Genomic DNA, 18,002 nt, shown 5'->3' on the forward strand with positions numbered 1-18,002 from the left:
CACAGAATTTTAGCAAAAAATTTGTAATAAAGTGATGTGTGTTTGTTGGTTTTTTAACTCATTGAAAGTATCTACATACCAAAATGCTAAGAAGATTGAATCTGAAGAAACTAAATCTTGAATAAGTTATGTGACAATCTCAGAAAAAAGAACTTAGAATTTATGCTAAATGAAATTTACTTGTGTACTGCTATAGCCCAGAAAGAATTAGAAGGCTGACTGAAAACAAGAAATGATATTTCAAGTGTGTCATGAAAAAAATTTATTTAGTTATTCCTCAATATCTGACCCTATAACAAAAGACTCCTGCTTTCACTGAGAACAAAAGAGCAATCTATGACTGGCTGTTAGCACTGAGGGGAAGCAGCTTTTCCTTTTCCTTCTGTGAAGATTCTGTGGCCCAGCACAAGAGACAGACAAAATAAATCAACACAGTTAAATAAAACTTCATTAACAAGCATTTGCACTTTAGAAAGAAATTTAATCCACTTGTGTCTGGTTCACTGCTTGAAAAGAGATATTTTCTATTATATTAATCAGTGGTAACTAAAATTCTGTCTGTTCCATGCCATCTGAATGTGGGACTTTAACAGGAAATGTGCCTCCCTTACTCTAATTATATATATATTTTATAAAAAGAACTACATTAAAGTAGTATTTAAGTATTCAAGTAACAGAAGTGCTCTGTATGTGCTAGACACCTAAGCATATGCAACACACAGAAGAAAACATTAATTCCTGGTAGATATTACAAACCAGGAAAGACACACACTGGACAGAGGAATTATATACTGACAAGGTAACCAAATCATCCTGATCCAGACCAAGCAACCCTCAACAGAAACTGCCAGACTCTGCTCCAAAGAGCTATTCAAAATGAGAAGAGTGTTTCATCACCCTGGACTGTCTGTGCCTCACACCAGAGCTAAACAAGTGTTGCAAGGAGGTAACTTCCACAGTGGCTAAATAGGTCAGGCATTTTTGGAAAGATTTTTCAACCAACAGTAAAATATGTCTTCAAAACTTTCAGCATCCAGTAAACTCAAACTACTCCATTACATCTTAGCAACATGGGTTGCTGCCAACATGTCAGATTATGCTCTGATCTTTCCCCCAGCTTTCTACAGAACACTGAGCTACATTCAAAGTTTGACTTGATGGTTTTACCACCTACAGCCACCACACCTAATGATTGACAAATTATTTATACAGATGTTACAGCCAGTCACTTTGGGTCTTTAGCACATGTGATCTTGTACGTTTGCAGTAAGGCTTGTTTCTGTGAGATGATGGGCATTCCTGGGAAGCAGCTGGAAACTGTGATATGAACTGCAGGAACTAAAGGTCTTCACAAAGTTCTGGTCTCTGTCTGGAACTGCATTTTGTAGACCTTATGCTCTCTAGCATAAACACACAGCAACATGTGTGTATTATGCATCTGTATGAATCCTACCAAAATAAATACCAGGGAGAAGACTGCGGGACAATAAACAAACAGTTAAGCAAAAACAAACCACAAGACTGAAATGGTAAACACCAAACATCCCACTGGAAGCTGCAGGCTCATTTCATATCCCCAACCCAAGGTTGTTCTTTAATGTAAGGCCTCCTATGAAAGTTCTCAGAATACTCAGAATAAATTTCACTGGCAGTCCTTTACTTTTATTAGAATCTGCCCTGCTGAAGGCACAATGGTGGAAGTGCATTATGACATTTTCCCTTCCTTTCCTTTATGCTTCAGTTCTCAGCCATAATTAGAAGTGAGATATTTAATGAGATACAAAAATAGTTGATCAGAATTGGTGATTCCTAAGCTCAAGGTGGTAGATGCAGTACAAATACTTTACACAGCACTTGCTTTACAAAAAAAATACAAAGAGGAAAATATTTTGACCTAACTTGAAAGAGGTCAGCAATTTAAGGTGTTTGATTATTCATTTATAAAATATGTTTTCATCTCTTATGCAAGCTATGCAAAGTGCTTGTGAAGGATTTGGACATTACAAAACTATAAATCTCAGCCTTTTCTTGTGATCCTTACATTTGATTCACTGTATGGTATTTTACTAATCCTGAAGCTTTTTACGGCTTCTTACCATTTCCACAGCAGAACCAGCATTCTTGTTCTTCCAACTGTGTGTTTTCTGCAGAGAATTATACTTTTCATTCCACGAACTGGATAAACTTCCCTCTGTTGTGAAGCAAGTACATCATTAATGTACATATATGTATATGCATGTTTTAACATAACCACTGTTCAAAACCAAGTATAACATCACCAACTTCTGAAATATTTACTTGCAACATCCTTGAATTCAGTAATAAAAATTTTAGATTTCAGTATTTTTATTAAATAGTTTTTAACACTAATTTAAAAAAAAAAAAAGAAGGAGATTTTCACTACAAGGAGAAAGATAAACAAGTATGTTTTACTTTTGACAAGGTTTAGGTTTCCTGAAACCTCCTTTGCTGGAATCAATTACTTCCATAGTCAGGTCAACACAAATCAACAGTTGAACTGTGGCTGTAACTGAAACCTTGGCAAAGCAAAGCTCTACAAGACACAGACACCTTCTAGTTCTAGAAAATTATTAAGTGGGTGTACACCAATAAGTAAGTAAGATTTTATTGCAACAAATCTGCATTAGTTACAACATAAGACCATACCCTCTTATTTGTGTAACAAAAGCCGTGTAATACATAAAGAAGCTTTAATTACTGGGCACATTAGAAGTATTCAAAATCTGTATAAATGTTCATGAAGACAATTTCAAAGAAAAAAATATAAGTAGCAGGTTTTTGATTTAGCTCACAACCTGCTGACAGAGAACACCATAAAATTGTGAAATGCCTTCCTAATGTAAATTTTGTCACATGTACAGGTCTCACTAAGAATCCTTCCTGGATCTCATCCTCAAGAGATGAAAGATTACCCCAATCTTCTCATCAAACTTGATGCCTAGGCAGTACTTTTGAAGAAAAAACACATTTCAGGAACTTCACTCAGAAGAGCAGTGTCTAAATACACCACAATATATGTAGTTTCAACTGCCAAGGATTATTATTCTACAGAACTACAAATACCTACAATAAACCAAATAATATTTCAACAAAAAAGCCTGTGATTTTCTTGAACTTTCTGAAGCCAGAAACTAAATAAATAGATAAAAAATATCTATAGAATTTAGATATTAGATTCAATTTCTAATAATAGAAATAAATATCTGACCTGAAAGTCAGATTGGGTACAAGTAAAGAGCATGTTAATTTCTTACCTTTCAAGCTCACAAGTGCTTTTGCTGAAGAACCTGCAATATAGCAAAAGGTTCACATAAATCACAAGCTATTTCAAACCATACAACCTATGCAGAGCCTACTAATTCTTAATTAATTTTCAGGCAGAAAGTGGAATTTAATATTAAAATCTTTCACTGATGAATGAACGAACCCAGCACATACTCCATGTAATTGAGCATAGAATTACACATTTATTACCAATAAATCTTGAGAGCATATTCACATTTTGGTTTTTCCCTTTAGTTTAATGCCTACAAAACAGCTTTAGACGTTAAACACTTGGGTTTAACACAGCAAATTCTCAACAGGCTTTATGTCCAAACTATATTCTCTCATGTGGCTGCTTGTTTGATGCAGTTGCAAATGTATTTTACAACTGACAACAAAACAAATAAACACCTCTTCTTTATTTTTCTTTTTTCCTCCCACCATTTCAAAACTCTTCAGTGCCCAAGATTTCCAGGAAAGGAGTAGTTTATGCTCAAAAGGAAGAAGATGGATAGCTAGTTGCCCCCTGGTGGTCCCCCTTTATTTAGAAAGGCAGCAGATTCAGATCTCAAATGCACACAGGATTGTTACTTTGTTAAACTGTTCAAACAGTGTAATAAAAACAAAAATTTCACTGCTCCCCTCCCACTGCATCTGTAGAACCTCTGCAATGCTCCTGGGCCAGGAAAAACAAAACTAGGCCTTACTGCAATGGGCCCTCATGCTCGAGAATTTTCAAATGTGTCTCTAAGAATGAGCTGTTTGAAGAAACTGCATTAGCATAGGGCAAGGTATTTCTGCTTTACAATGCGTCCCCAGATTCATGCTTTTCTCTCAAATCAACTTGATCTTTCCAGTTATGTTCCTGTGTGACAACCACTTTTCCCTCTCACTTTCTCTGCTCTCTCCTGCATCTCCTCTTTGCAACTGCTGCTTCAAGAACTTTCTGACTCCAAAGATCCAGAAATTCCTTGCAGCTGCTATTTATCTAGCTCCTTACCTCACGAACTTCACAGTGCCAGAGATACTTGCCTCTAAGAGAATACATTCCAGGGAGTCTCACAGAGCCAAAATAATTATTGTGCCTTTCCAAGGAACTGAGCATTTTGGATTAGGCTGGGCCATCGGAGAGAATACAGGTGCAGCAAAAAAACCCCCTAATCCCTTATGTTTTCATCATAGTTTTTTGTTTGCTGCCATCTTATTATGCCATCTGTTAAAAAACAAAATTTAAAATTTCAATAAAAAAAAGAAAGGAAAAGGAAACAAAGTTTCTTTTCCCCAAAAAGCTTAAAAAAAAGTTTAAGATATGAAACAGAACTAGCTTTGACTCAATGGGGGTTTAGAGAGCTTCCACCTCAGTATCTCCCAAGCTATTCAAATCCACAACAGCAACCACATCTGGGATTACATGTCAAAACCATGCTGACACAGCTGGGCTGTACTGTCACACCTCTTGCACATTTCTTTTCTGACGCATCACCTTTGTTGTGTTGGAGATCTATCAGTGACTGGTACAGGAACACGATTCTGCGATGATCTGAGTCACAGGCAATTCAGCTCTTGAAACTAAGCTGTATGTTCAAGGTATCACAAATTTTTTTAACATTTTATGCAAAAAAATCCAATACTACACATTGTGTTTGCATAAATACACAAGTAGTCTGCTATCAATCAGCAGCTAATAAACAGCTCTGAAAGGTAACATTGAGAACAGTGAAGAACTATTGTGTCCCAAAATTACATAAGGGATGGTGGGAAATGTGTGCAGGGATAAGTACACACAGTTTAACAACATGTCATTGGGGATGGAGACATGGGAGCAGGGTCATCAGGACTGTCAAATGGAGGAGATGCTGCCTTTGCAGAACGGATCACTAGTCTGAGAGATCTCAGGCACTTCATCTGAACATACAAGCATTTTCCTTTCTTTTCCTCAATATCTTGTTGATATGAATCAAGTTCAATCAATCCAGTCCAGGGTGAGTATGAAAACTGTTAACAATGGAAAAGAAGCACTCAGCAAGAGGCAGCAAAGCTTTATCAGGGGCAGTGTCAATCTCAAAGCTGAAGTGCCTGAGATGCTTTGCTAACCATGGGATGCTTCACCTGTGAGGGGGATGATGGGCCAGCAGAAGGTTACTGTGCTACTTCCTAGCTTTACAAGATTAGGTGCACTCCAAAACAGCATTAGTTGCCAAGGAGTTTTCCACATGGGATAGTTAAGCTTCCATAAATGCATGTTAGAATAGGGCTGCTCATTTGTTTTCACTTGACCCGTAATTAGTGGATCCAGGGCATCTTTCTTTAGGCATACAAGTGTTCAAAAAAATATTCCTGATCTATGGAAGTTCAAAAGTTAAACTAAACTATTTTACTGTAAGAAAGTGCAGAAAATTAACATCAACACTTCTGTAGCTTAAAGCTTTAGAATATATGTAGGATATCAAAATGACAATGAAGATGTCCATAAGCTTCAGTTTACCTCAAAGGTAAACAATATGACACAACATAGCTTTTCTTGTCAAGTTCTTCTACTGATTTTAGGGGCTACCTGCAGCAACACCAAACTCCAAGGAATAGGGTACATGTCCCTATTTTTTCCATTTAGTTGGGCAGTACTGTCAATACTACCAGGGCCACAAAACCAGAAACTAGGATGATTATCTAAGCAGTACTGTGTTACAATAAAATCCAACCAACATTTAATACAGATAGAAGCATTTTAACAACTATAAAAACTACCAAGTGATGCAGGACAGATTAAATTTATTAAAACTGTATAAAACTTTATTTACAATAATGATTAAATTTATAATATACTAGCCTCACACTAAATGCCAGTAATCTTGTATACTCCTGTTCTGAATAACAAATATATAATCACAGGCAGTCTTTTTAACCTGCATCTTAATTAGAAACAGAGATTAAAGTAGAATACACACACTTGAATGTAAATATCTATTATGACAATGACACAGACTTCATTTCCAGAAACACTTGAAAAACAAATGGGTGGAAAGCCAGAAATAAGACCTGTGAATCATACAGGTTATTACAACCAAAATCTACTTCCAGCTCCTCCAGGTTCAGAGGATCTCTAAGGTGACTTTCTTAATACTGAGAGTAAAAAAACCCTCAAGTTAGGGAGGAAGCACAGGCAGCTCAGCACAGCAGTGGCTCAGGAATTTGAAGGCCTGCTTTCAGGAGGATACACTGCTGCAGTGCAAACTGAAAATTACCTTAGCTTTGTCTTACTATCCTACTGAGTATGCTCTGCATATGTTGTTTAGTAAATTAATTACCTAAACACAGTGCTCACACTTGACTAAGTCTGTAAAATTAGGAAAAGATTCAGCAGAGATCTGAGCGATGAGACATGCCTTGTTGTTAAGAAAGTTAAGGCACGCCAATCTTGCTCTTCCCAAAGAAGGTCATGATCTGCACTGATCAAGAGTATCTACAAAGGAAGATAATTCAGATGGATAAGTAGCACTGCAGCCTTTTTTTTTTTTTTTTTAAGGAAAGGCATAACTATTTTGTGAAGGCTTTCACTATTTTGTGAAAGATTACATTGGATAATTCATTAGCAATGAATGCAAAGTTTAGCAAATTTTATGTAACTATACCAAGAAAAGGCATGTTGAGCTCCTTGTAACTAAAAATCTTAAACCGAGTTCAATACAATTTTAAAGAGAGAACTGTAGCTAAAAAGGAAGCTTGAAACTGATGCACAGAAACTCCAAACAAGTATACCAGCATGTTTAATGAAGAATCTAAGATGATTATAATGGCCTTTCCTAGCTCTGAAAAAACCCCCCAATGATTCCATAAAATATGTGCACCACAGATGTGCAATAAAAATAACTGTGTTCTAGATTATGAGGTATTAAATAGTATCATAACAGGAAGCTCATCAGTAACTAAGAGTCAGGAATAAGTGTATTTATGTGTCTTGTAACACTTGCAAGAAATGTTTTTCAGGAAGTCCAGATAAAACTAAATTGATAAAAAGCCACCAAGGTTAAAATCACCCCAGGTCTGCCAAGCCTGGCATGACAAGTGCACTGATGTTTTCATGTCTGGCTGGCTTAGAAACCCACAGGCTGCAGTGGTGGCCAGCGTGGGTCCCTACACGTGGACAGCTCCTCCAGTCCTGAACTGCTTCTCCCACTGAGCACACAATCCCCAGGAATCCTTCCTCCAGCCCCAACCTCCTGCTCCCAGCTCAGGGGAGGACACACAGAGCATTGCAATAAAGAGAACTTAAAAAAAAACTTCCTCTATCTGCTCTAGGGGCCATATGAACTCTCTGAAAAGTATTTCAGATGTGGAGATAGGCTTTGAGGCATGGGAGAATAGTGCAAAAGCTTTCACCCTTTTCAAAAACAAAAGACAGGTTTAAAACCAAGCACATACTGCCTCATTTGAAAGCACTACAACTGAACAAAAGAGTTTGACCACAATTCAATATGGGCAGCTGTGAATGCCCTGATGAACATTCTCAGTACTAAGATGAAGCAAAGCAGTTTAAATGTGGCTTCTCAACTGCCGATTTGAAAATCTAAACAGGAACACACACAAGCATATTATGTTTGTGAAAGTTCTCAGTTCAATAATGAATTTATAACAGCTGATAATTTTGAAAATAAATGTTACAAGTAACCACAGGGATGTTCTGTAGCTACTGATTTCACTAATGTGTGGGCACAAAGGGGCATATCTAAATCAATATAGAAAATTCTAGGATACAGATCAGCAATTATATGATGTAAAGCCTTTAGTCTCCAGATCATTACACTATTTTGTCTAAATTTGCACAGGTGAGCAGTTATTTTAACACTGGTTGCATGACTACCTCAAAAAGCTATGTAATTAATCTGCACTGCTGGCTCTAAAAATGGTGTGACAGAAGAAACTCATGAAGAAGGGCAAAACATGAGCCTTTATTATAGACTGAGTCATTAATCCTTCAAGAGATCATTCATCTACACAAGCACGGCACAAGTTGTTTCAGCAGAGGAAGCATCTCAAACAATTGGCCACTGCAAGGAAAGCTTATTCAGGAGAACTCTGAAAGTAAAAAAAAACACATCAGAGGGAAAAGTGGCTTTGGGGAGTTTTTAAAGCTTCTCCCAAACTTTGGGCTCACTGAAGAGGTAAATAAATAGATAAATAAATAAACACTAACTTATCACTTCAAGCATGAGTCAGTATTTCCCTTGTGTTAAGCCGACTAATAAATTGACATATGTATATTTCCAAATCCTAATTTAACTACTGGATGGAAGTAGGTTTTCGAGCCATGTGAACCCTTCTACGGGACTTTTGTAGACAATAACCACAATAACAAAGCCCTCTTTTTGAAACTGTGTTCTCATAATGGACAATATGCTGACACCACGGTAACATACAATTTTAAAGGTAGGCAGCACAAATAATCCCAAAAATTATTAGTTGTGAGTACTTAATAGCAGCTACAAAGCTAACCCTGAGCCTTCTCCCAGATACTGCAATCTCTGCAGTAAAAAAAATCAGTTCTGCTGATTTTTTGTCTCCAATATCCAGGCCACAGCAGTGCTGGGATCACAGTCTCCTAGGGCTGGAAAACTGAAGTGCCAGAGGTGTGCCACAACCTCCTGCAGCTGTCTAGGAAACCAGCAGAGCAGAGGACCCATGAGCTACAGCAAACAAAAAGAGTTGTGCTGGGGGTAAAGAACACAATTTCTGCTTGAAGTGCTGCCCTTGTGCTGCAGCCTCCCCCCATATGATAAAAACCCACACAGAAAGATTCTTATCTCCCTTTCCTTCTGCTTGTCCTAAAACACAAGCCCCTAACCATTTCTGCCCCTATGAACTGTAACAACCATGTCTATCAATACATGGTATTTGGCATAACACCGACTTGGAATTTGTATTGTAAAAGTTGAACCCTGACACCCATCACCCCTGGAGTCTGCCTTCTTTCTCTGATTCACCTGCTACCTGTTGGAGTTTGCCCAGGACACAGCAGCACAGAACACTGCACTCTGGTGCTTCACTGCTGGCAATGGCCCTGTGCCCCTGATCCCTGAGTTATCACCCTCCTGGTAGGAATGGCAACTCCCTCTCCCTCTTACAGTGCAAGTCCCAGCATCCTCCTCCCTCAGACCAGCTTGTGCCAAAGGACCCACCAAGAAGCGCCTTTGCCTGTGCTGCTCTCAGCAGAGCTCTGCCTCCAGTGGGACCAGGACAATCTTTAGTCACATCTGCACGTGCTGCCTGTTTTAGCAGAGCCTCACCTCAGCAGAAAGTTCACTTCACATCAGAGCCTCCCCTCAGCTTCACTGCACAAGCTTTAGAACCACGCAACCCACAAATCAGATTGCCATTACCAGTAGCAGGAGACAGGGCAGCATTATGTATGCTCCAATGCAATCCACTGTTTCCCTCTTCTGAGACACAGAGAAAAAGCCATCTGGTCTGCAGCACCAAGGCTGCCCACCATTTACCTCCACTGCAAAGTTACCAGGAGATAAGAACAAGGAAAAAAAGGCATTGACTAAAATTAGTCACTCATTGGGCACCAACCCAACAGCCTGCAGAAACAATTTTTTTTGTCTTCAAAATATAAATCAAATTATTAGTATTTGAAGTATTTCTGCAATTGGGACTTTTAATATTCTACTTTTTCAGCTAGAGTATTTGTTCTTTCTTCAACTGCATCCCAAATTACTATATGGCTCTCCCCTGGTAGCACAGGAAAGGCCTCAAACTACAAGAAATGAATGTAAACTTATGCATCATTCCAGGCTGTCAGCATGAACCCTCTTACTGTTTCATATGGACAGAATAGCAGCTTTAGTGAAGAACCGAATAGTAACTTTAGCAGACAAAACAAGCATGTATCATGAGACACAACTGTGTGCATTACATTCATCTCACTTCTGGGTTAAGGAACAGTCACTGCCCAGCTGCATTACAGAACCTGCCAGAGGGCCAGTAGGTGCTATTAGAATACTCTGGGACAAATTCCACTTCATCCAATCTGAATGTAAAACTGTGTGGTTCTTAACATACAGCAAAATGTCAGTTTTCTTGTCAGCAAGTATGCTGTGTTTACCTATAATCCTTTTTATGTGAAAACTCAGTTATGGTCTGCTACTTTGTTATAAACTGTGTTGGAGAAAATTCACAGGGGTGATACATAAATCTCAAAGTTTCTTAGTCATGAACTATTCCAACTTTTCTTGGAACTTATTTTTATACCATAAGAATATTCCAAAACCAACTTTCCAATGCTTACTGTTATTATCCTTTATATATTAAGCTGCAGAGCGAGAGCTGCATGAAGTCAGTCTTAAATCAGTCAGGACTAAGTTTACATCTTCATTTTAAGTATAGGAGTAGAAATGAAAGAACTATGTGTGGCAGTAATTAGTGTAATTTGAATACATCCAGGTCACCAAAACTGAATAGAATAGCAATAGAAGCACAAGGCAGCCACTCCTCGAAACTTTCACAGTTCTAGCAGTTCAGCAATGCTACAGAAAACATGAAGCTCCCTGTCTGATGGAAAACACCCCTGACTTGCACCAAACTCAGGTAAATACAAACCATAAGGTCAAGGTCAGCACAGCAGAAGCTTACTGCCTTCACAAACAACCGCAGAGTGTCTGCTTCACCTGCCAAGCAGAGACTGTAACACTGACACTTCTGGCAAGGGTCACCAGCATACCCCAATCCTAAGGGAAACTGAATCACACACTCTACTACGGTGTCTGCTGCAGGTGAAGTGACAGACCTGTCAAACCTTTCTAATGTCACTGCAGGCAATATAAGAGTGAGAGAAGAAAAAGTTATTTTTCATACTTCACATTAACTTATTGAAACACGCAGTGCTTTCTCTGGAAAAATGGGCAAGGCAGATGGAGGAACAGTAACTTAAACACTGCCCATTCTAGTGAACAGGGAAAGTTCATTTAATAAGCAATAAACTGCTGCTAATTATTAATTACAGTCATGTCAATTGGTCCATGACTTGTATTAATCAGTCTCTAAATGTGGCACAGTGTCCATGACTGAGCTGCAACAAGTTGAGAGTGTCAGCTCTATCCATAATTTATGATGATCCTCCATAAATCTGTTCAGTTAATACAATGACACCGGCTATGTGGGCACATTAACCAATTTTTCTCCTGACAGTTGTTGGAGCCGTAACAAAGACCCACACTGAGCAGCCAGAAACAAGATTTCCACTCCTGAGAGTCTTTGGATATGGTAAGAGTTGGTATCTTGATGAACTTGCATGGTACTAAAAAAAAAAATGTCATCAAAAGATGTCTGCCCCATTCTGTGCACATCTATTGAAACTGGTAAATGCCCTAGTTTTGGCTTGGCAGGAGTTCATTGTTTGTAAGAGGACATATCAAGATGGCCTCTAGACATGTTTTACATTGAATAATCTTCTCTTCTGTAACACTCAAGTACTTTGCGCATTAATCCACATATATCAGCAATATGTCTGGTTTTTAGCTACACTTAGTTTTTATCAAATCCTTGTGTTCATTAAAAACAACACCCACGCAATCCCTATAGAGATCACAGCACCAGTGAGGTTAAAAGACACCTCTGAGACCATCGAGTCCAGCTTTTAACCAAACACCACCATCATGTCAAGAAGACCATAGCACTAATTGTCACATCCAGTCTTTCCTTAAACACTTCCAGGCACAGTGACTCCACCACCTCCCTGGGTAGTCCATTCCAATGCTCAATCACCCTTTCGGTGAAGAAATCCCTCCTAATATTAAATCTAAACTTCCTCTGCTGAAGCTTGAGATTATGCCCTCTCGTTTGTTGCCTGGGAGAAGACACCAATCCCCACACGGCTATACTCTCCTTTCGGGAGTTGTAGAAAGTGATAAGGTCATTCCTGAGCCCCCTCTTCTCTAGGCTAAAAACCTGCAGCCCCCTCAGCTGCTCTTCAAGAGACTCCTGCCCCTTCCCCAGCTCCATTCCCTTTCTCTGGACTCTCTCCAGCACCTCAATGTCCTTCTAGCAGTGAGGGGCCCAGAACTCGAGGTGCAGATATTCAGAACTGTATGTATGAAAACACATGTTTACATGCTGTCTTCCTGTACAGCCAGGTTTCTGCTGCTGACACACAAAACCGAGTCTCGGAGTTCTTCCCTGAGCATTCACCATTGCCCCCTAGACTCGGTGCGTGCACGCCCTGACCCCCCAGCCCTGCGGAGCTGCTCGTACCATGCACGGTACGGGCTACGAATACACGATCCCTCCTTGCCCCCATGGGCGAAAGCCAGGTCCGGAGCACCGGGCAGCTCCCCCCTTCTCCAGGACAGGACGCTCCTTCCCCCGCACTGCCCCGACCCCCGCGGGCAGGGCGGGCTGTCACCGCGTCCCGCCCGGCTCCCGCTTCCCGCCCCGCCCGCCCGGCAGGTGCCGCCCGGGAGGGGCGGGCGGGGGGCCCAGTCCCGGCACCCCCGAGGGCAGCGGGGGTCGCACCCTCGGGCCGGAGCTCCCCGCCCGCCGCTCGGACCGGGGCCTCGCCCGGGAGGGGCGGCGGCAGCGGCGGCGGGGGGGTGGGGGGGGGGGCCGGGCCGGCCCGGTTGCCAGGGAGGAGGCTCGGGCTCCGGCCCCACACAGCGCTCGCGGCGGGAGGGAGGGAGCGAAGAAGGCAGGCGAGCGGGCGGCGGGGCGCGGCGCGGGTGTCCCGCCGGGACGAGGGGGCGGCGGGAGCGGGGGCACCGGTCCCTACTCACTCTCGTCAGGCAGCTGATCCAGCTCCGCCATCTTGAACGAGCCGCGCCGCTTTTTCAAAGGCTGCCTGGCGCGGGGCATTCTGGGGGAGGAGACGGGGCCGGCCGCGCGGCGGGCGCGCGCGCGGGGCGTGGCCTCCGCCAGCGGGCCGTGAGGGGACGGGCGGAAGGGCCCGCGCGCCGCTCCCGGGGGCAGGAACCGGGCTCGGCAGGGAGGAAAGGGAATAGCGCTGTCCCGGAATCTGGTGGGACCACACAACCGTAGTTAAGGAGTCGGAGTGGACTTTATACTATTTCCAATCTAGTTGCAACTCCCTGCCACTAGCCAGGGCACCTTCCACTAGACCAGGTCCCTCAGAGACCCATCCAAGCTGGCTTTGAACATCTCCAGGGCTGGGCTAGGCAGAGCTGGGCTAGGCAGAGCTGCTCCGGGCTCACCACCCTGGCAGTACTTTATTCCTAATGTCTAATCTAATTTTCCCCTCTTTCAGTTTGTACCCATTACTCCTTGTCCTATTGCTACTCCAGTTCCTGACAGAGTCCCTCTCCAGCTTCTGTATAGCTCCCTTTCAGATACTGGAAGGTTGCCATGAGATCTTCACACAAACTTCTCCAGGCCTGAAGAGCCCCAGCTTTCTCAGCCTGTTGTCATAGGGTAGGTGCTCCAGTCCTCTTATCACTGCCATGGTCTGCCTCTGGACTTGTTCAAACAGTTCCCTGTCCTTCTCACGATGTGGGATGAGGGGGAATGGGTGATTGGCAGTTCAGGATGGGGGGCAAGGGAGTGGAGATGTTGGCTGTTATAAAAGGGTCACCCCAAAGTAGCTGTGCTAGCTTTGAGTCTTTAAACAATCCCATTATATTATATCCATCCTCCTTCACTGGGTAATAACTTTCTGCTAAACTCTGCCTATTCTCCTTGTCGTTGCTTTTCATAAATGACTGCAGAGTTGAGGCTCCAGCGGGAGTAAGGGAACACAACAATCCCAGGAGAGCCAGCCCTGGCCCTGCTGTCACAGCTGTGGCACTCCTCCCGAGAGGCAGCTGAAATGCTCACTGAGCCCAGGGCCTGAAGGTCAAGGTCTCACTTGCTCTCACCCAGTGCCAGGGGAAGCCAACAAACTCCACAGTGGGTGGCTGTTGCCTATCAAGGTCCTTGTCTTGGCCTGCCCTCTACCATCTCACCCTTGAAAGCTTTCTTCAAGAAGCAGCAGTGGGGTTTTTTTTTGTGTAGTTTTCACTGTGCCACAGTGAATTTTAAAGCTTCTGCATCAAGAAATAAAAGCATGGAGATACCATTGTGAACCACAAGCACCTTAATTGCTCATGGACCAGACTCCTTACAAAGGTTTGGCTTTGATAAGTATCTACTGTTATTATATCAACCAATATTCCTTTTTTAATACATAAAAATAAATATAAAAATGCAAATTTATCCTCAAAATAAATAAACAGTGTATCTTAGTCAAAGCTAAGTCTGTCATATGTTAAACATATTGCCAAAAGCACAGTGGTGTAATGCAAAATGGATGCTATGCCTGGTTGTAGGCAGCTCTTTGAAATCACCTAGGTGAAACCAAAGATTCTACAAAATACAGAAAATGTGTATCTTGGGACATAGAATAGAGTTTGTGTTCTTAATTTGCTAATGAACTCAGATAACTAGCCACTATAGCAGGTTGAGAGGGGCAGGATATAGGTCATGTTATTAAACAACTTCAATACATAAATAAGTAAAATCAATGCTGCCCTTGTGCTCAAGGGGAAAAAAGCCAGTTTTTAAGTGAAGAATCAGAGTGAAATGCTTTAGAAATTCCCCCCAGGGCTTTCTATGTACATTGTAGCAGAGCTAAAAAAATAAAAAACAACCCAGAAAACAGAAAATTCAAAGCCTAGCTTGCATTTCCAGCCCCCTTTTCAGGTCATTTTGAAAGGTTGTTTAAACAGCTTTCCCTCCCCTTAGCCCCCAGAGGGCCTAAGACACTTCAGTCAGAGCTTTCCATACTGCACAGCTCCAAAGAAAGCTGCTGCAGTAGACCACTGCAAAGCACTGTAGGCACAAAACTAAAGAAACTAGTAACTAAACACGACTAAATAGTAATCTCTGCTATTTCAAACACTGACCCCCACGCCCAAAACATTAAATACTGCACGATTTTCCTCTTTTAATAAAACACTTTCACTATCCAAAATGCCTGACATGGACCAGACCTTCCAGGCTCAATTAAACAACCTGTTAATGACACTAATATTTCTCCGTATTTCATCTGTGCTCCCCTTGTTCCAAGGGCTGTATGCTCAGCTAGGACTGGCGACACTGAGACTTCCACAGTTGGCAGAAGACACTGATCACCAGCAAGGTTTTTTGCTGCTGTGCTTTGTAAACCTTGTCATCGGGTCTGGCTGCGCTGAAAGCAGCATTTCCCAGAGACACCCCAATGCTACAGATTTCCCTGAGCAAGGGCTTTGCAAAGGAGGGATGAAAAAGTGTTCTACAACACAATCACAGTCCTCAAGAGTATGAATTTCTACAAGGGAAAGAGGAAAAAGGAATCAAAAAAACTCAGTGCCTTTCAGGGAGTCTTTGTAGACTACAACAAAACTAGATGAAAAAGGTGAGATTTTCCCCCTCCCCAGTCTCCTGCCAATCATTTCACAAATTAACAGGTGTGAAGGTAGAATTCAGCTCCCAACAGCACGATGATGATTATTCCTTCATTTCATTCCAACAGCTGCACTTGGAAAATATTTAACAGAAGCCATTACCATTCACTATGTTGAGAGGGTAACAATCAACACTGTATTATGATTCCCGGATAAAGGACCTTTTACATCTTGGCCTTTAATGAATGCTGAAATATCTCCATGTTCTGGTTTTTCGTTTGTCCTGTGCTCGCTGTTTCCAAGTCACACAAACACCACCTCGATTGACAAAGCCCCAGCCAGGGCCATTTGTCAGCGTGCACAGGAACACACAGTGTTTTCATCAGTGCATCCTTTTACCATTCTGGCAAATCTGCAGTTTGCACTTGGGCGATGTGGAAATGACACAACTCTTCCGACAGACAGGCAGGGTGACTGAAAACATCCGCGCTCGATGCCAACAACCTGCCTTACGTGCTGCTGACTCACCTGCTTGGCTCAGCTGGAGGGAGGTCTCTAAACTGGCTGCACTGCTGCCATTCGCTCTTGCCAGGGTCATGTTAGGCAACTCTCCTAATGGTGTGTGCTGAAATGCTGCAGAGAGCACTGCCACGCTCCCAATGCTCCTCAGTTGCTGCAGATGATATTAAGACATGGGTTACACCACCTATTGACCAATACATTCAGAGTCCTGTCAGCACAGAGCAGGTAGTGCTGTGTCCAGGGGACAGCTATGCTGTCATTTATTCATCTCCCCTAGGCAGGCCCTGGCAGTAGGAAGAAAAGCACAGGCAGAAGAGAGTGCTCCTTAGTCACTGAAGCACCTTCTTGTAAAGTCTGAGTCCTGCTGCATTAATCACATGAAATTAGACTTTTTAATGAGAGGGTGGGGGAAGCAGTAGTTTCCCTTTTGAGTTGTTGGAAAGTCATTCCTTCCTCTCACCTTGTCCCTGTGTATCTAATTTCTGTGGAAGTGATCTGCAGTGCCCACAACAGGCCCACATGCTACCCTCACACCAAAACAAATGAAAATCATCACAGAAACTCATCTTGGTTGGGACCTACATCTGCATTTCTTCTCACAGGTGCCATTTAATCTCTAAAAAGACCATTTTTGGAGAAGCAGCCTGGCATTAATTTCAAAGTGAAAGCACATACAAGCTCTTGTTCAGATGCATGTACTCCACAACAGTGGAAACTATTTTTATAGGCATTAACAGGAGTGTGAGCATAATGGACTAAGTTAGGGGCCTCAACACATACATAAAAGCAATTCAGGCAAAACACTAAGTGGGATATAAATTGGCTGCAATAACACTTCAGCAGACAATTATGTCATTATGTCCCCAGAATTCAGAGTGAGGTCTGTAACAGTCTCCCAGAAAACAAGCTGAAGCAGAGACCTCAATAGTTACAAACACTGCAGGCCTCATTTAAGAACAGGAGTACAATTATTTATGGCATTGACAGTTTCATGTGTCCAGAGATCTTTTTCATATAGAAAGTATTTGTTTTGGGGTTTCCCCTGGCTTTCCTCTGACTAGAAACTGAAGGGGGCCAGGGGCAGAATGTCATTGTTTTATGGCTAAAGTATCAGGATGGGCAACTTGTACTCTGATTTTTTTTCTCAGACATTTTTTTTCCTGCATGAGCTCAGGCAAGTCACAAAGAATTTACACTGACAGCCAATCAGTAATCCTAGGCTGGCTTCTTCACTTAACTGCACGGACTATCTTAATGTCTGCGAGCCATTGTACAACAGAGCCTGCAGCCATGCTAAATAAAGATAAAATGGTTAAATATTTATAAATTGCTTCTTTTGGTAGTTTAACATTTAGATCAGAAGCCATCCCTCAACATGCCTCCCCTGAAAAAAGCCCAGGATGTCATGGGACCTAATGTCTTGACAACTCGTTCCTTTCAAGTGCTTCTGACAGAAATGGGACTACCTATTCATGCAGCTCAGCTCTGTGCTCATACTCCCAAAGCAGTGCCGTCAGTGATTGTCACCACGTTGCTCTTCCCAGCCTGGCCCTGGGGAGAGGCTGTCCATCCGCTGAGTCCGGCTGCACCAGCACCCCCTTCCAGGAGAGCGGATCTGCTCCCCGCTCGGACAAGCTGGCAGCAGAAGCAGCACCTGGACTGACATCAGATTTCACTGCAGGATGGTCATAGGGCTCTCCTACAAAGAGCACCTACTGCCTCTTCAGAAAGTCCTGTATCTTTTCCTGCTTCATTTGCGAGGTTTGCATGAGATGTACTTGCTTGTGCTGCAATTATAACTGAGCACTACATACACAGCACAAAGCACTC

General features: G+C 42.2%; 1 protein-coding gene across 12 annotated transcripts in view; it reads right to left on the minus strand.

Annotated features, from left to right (window-relative positions):
- LIN9 (lin-9 DREAM MuvB core complex component) overlaps nucleotides 1-13,774 on the minus strand; it is a 54,827-nt gene extending 41,053 nt beyond the window's left edge. For 9 of the 12 annotated variants that reach the window (XM_086870442.1, XM_086870428.1, XM_086870419.1 and 6 more), the window contains exons 1-3: nucleotides 13,050-13,166; nucleotides 3,276-3,308; nucleotides 2,097-2,191 (exon numbers count right to left, since the gene is read on the minus strand). In XM_086870442.1, the coding sequence (XP_086726568.1) occupies nucleotides 2,097-2,191; nucleotides 3,276-3,308; nucleotides 13,050-13,128 (207 nt within the window). In that variant the 5' untranslated portion in view covers nucleotides 13,129-13,166. Of the gene's footprint in view, nucleotides 1-2,096; nucleotides 2,192-3,275; nucleotides 3,309-4,317; nucleotides 4,499-13,049 lie in introns of all 12 variants that reach the window. The other 3 variants (XM_086870477.1, XM_086870482.1, XM_086870489.1) reach the window with 2 other exon arrangements.
- Nucleotides 13,775-18,002: the final 4,228 nt, after the last annotated feature.

This window comes from Cyanistes caeruleus, chromosome 2 (assembly GCF_971803275.1).
Source record: "Cyanistes caeruleus chromosome 2, bCyaCae1.hap1.1, whole genome shotgun sequence".
Classification (NCBI taxonomy): Eukaryota; Metazoa; Chordata; class Aves; order Passeriformes; family Paridae; genus Cyanistes; species Cyanistes caeruleus.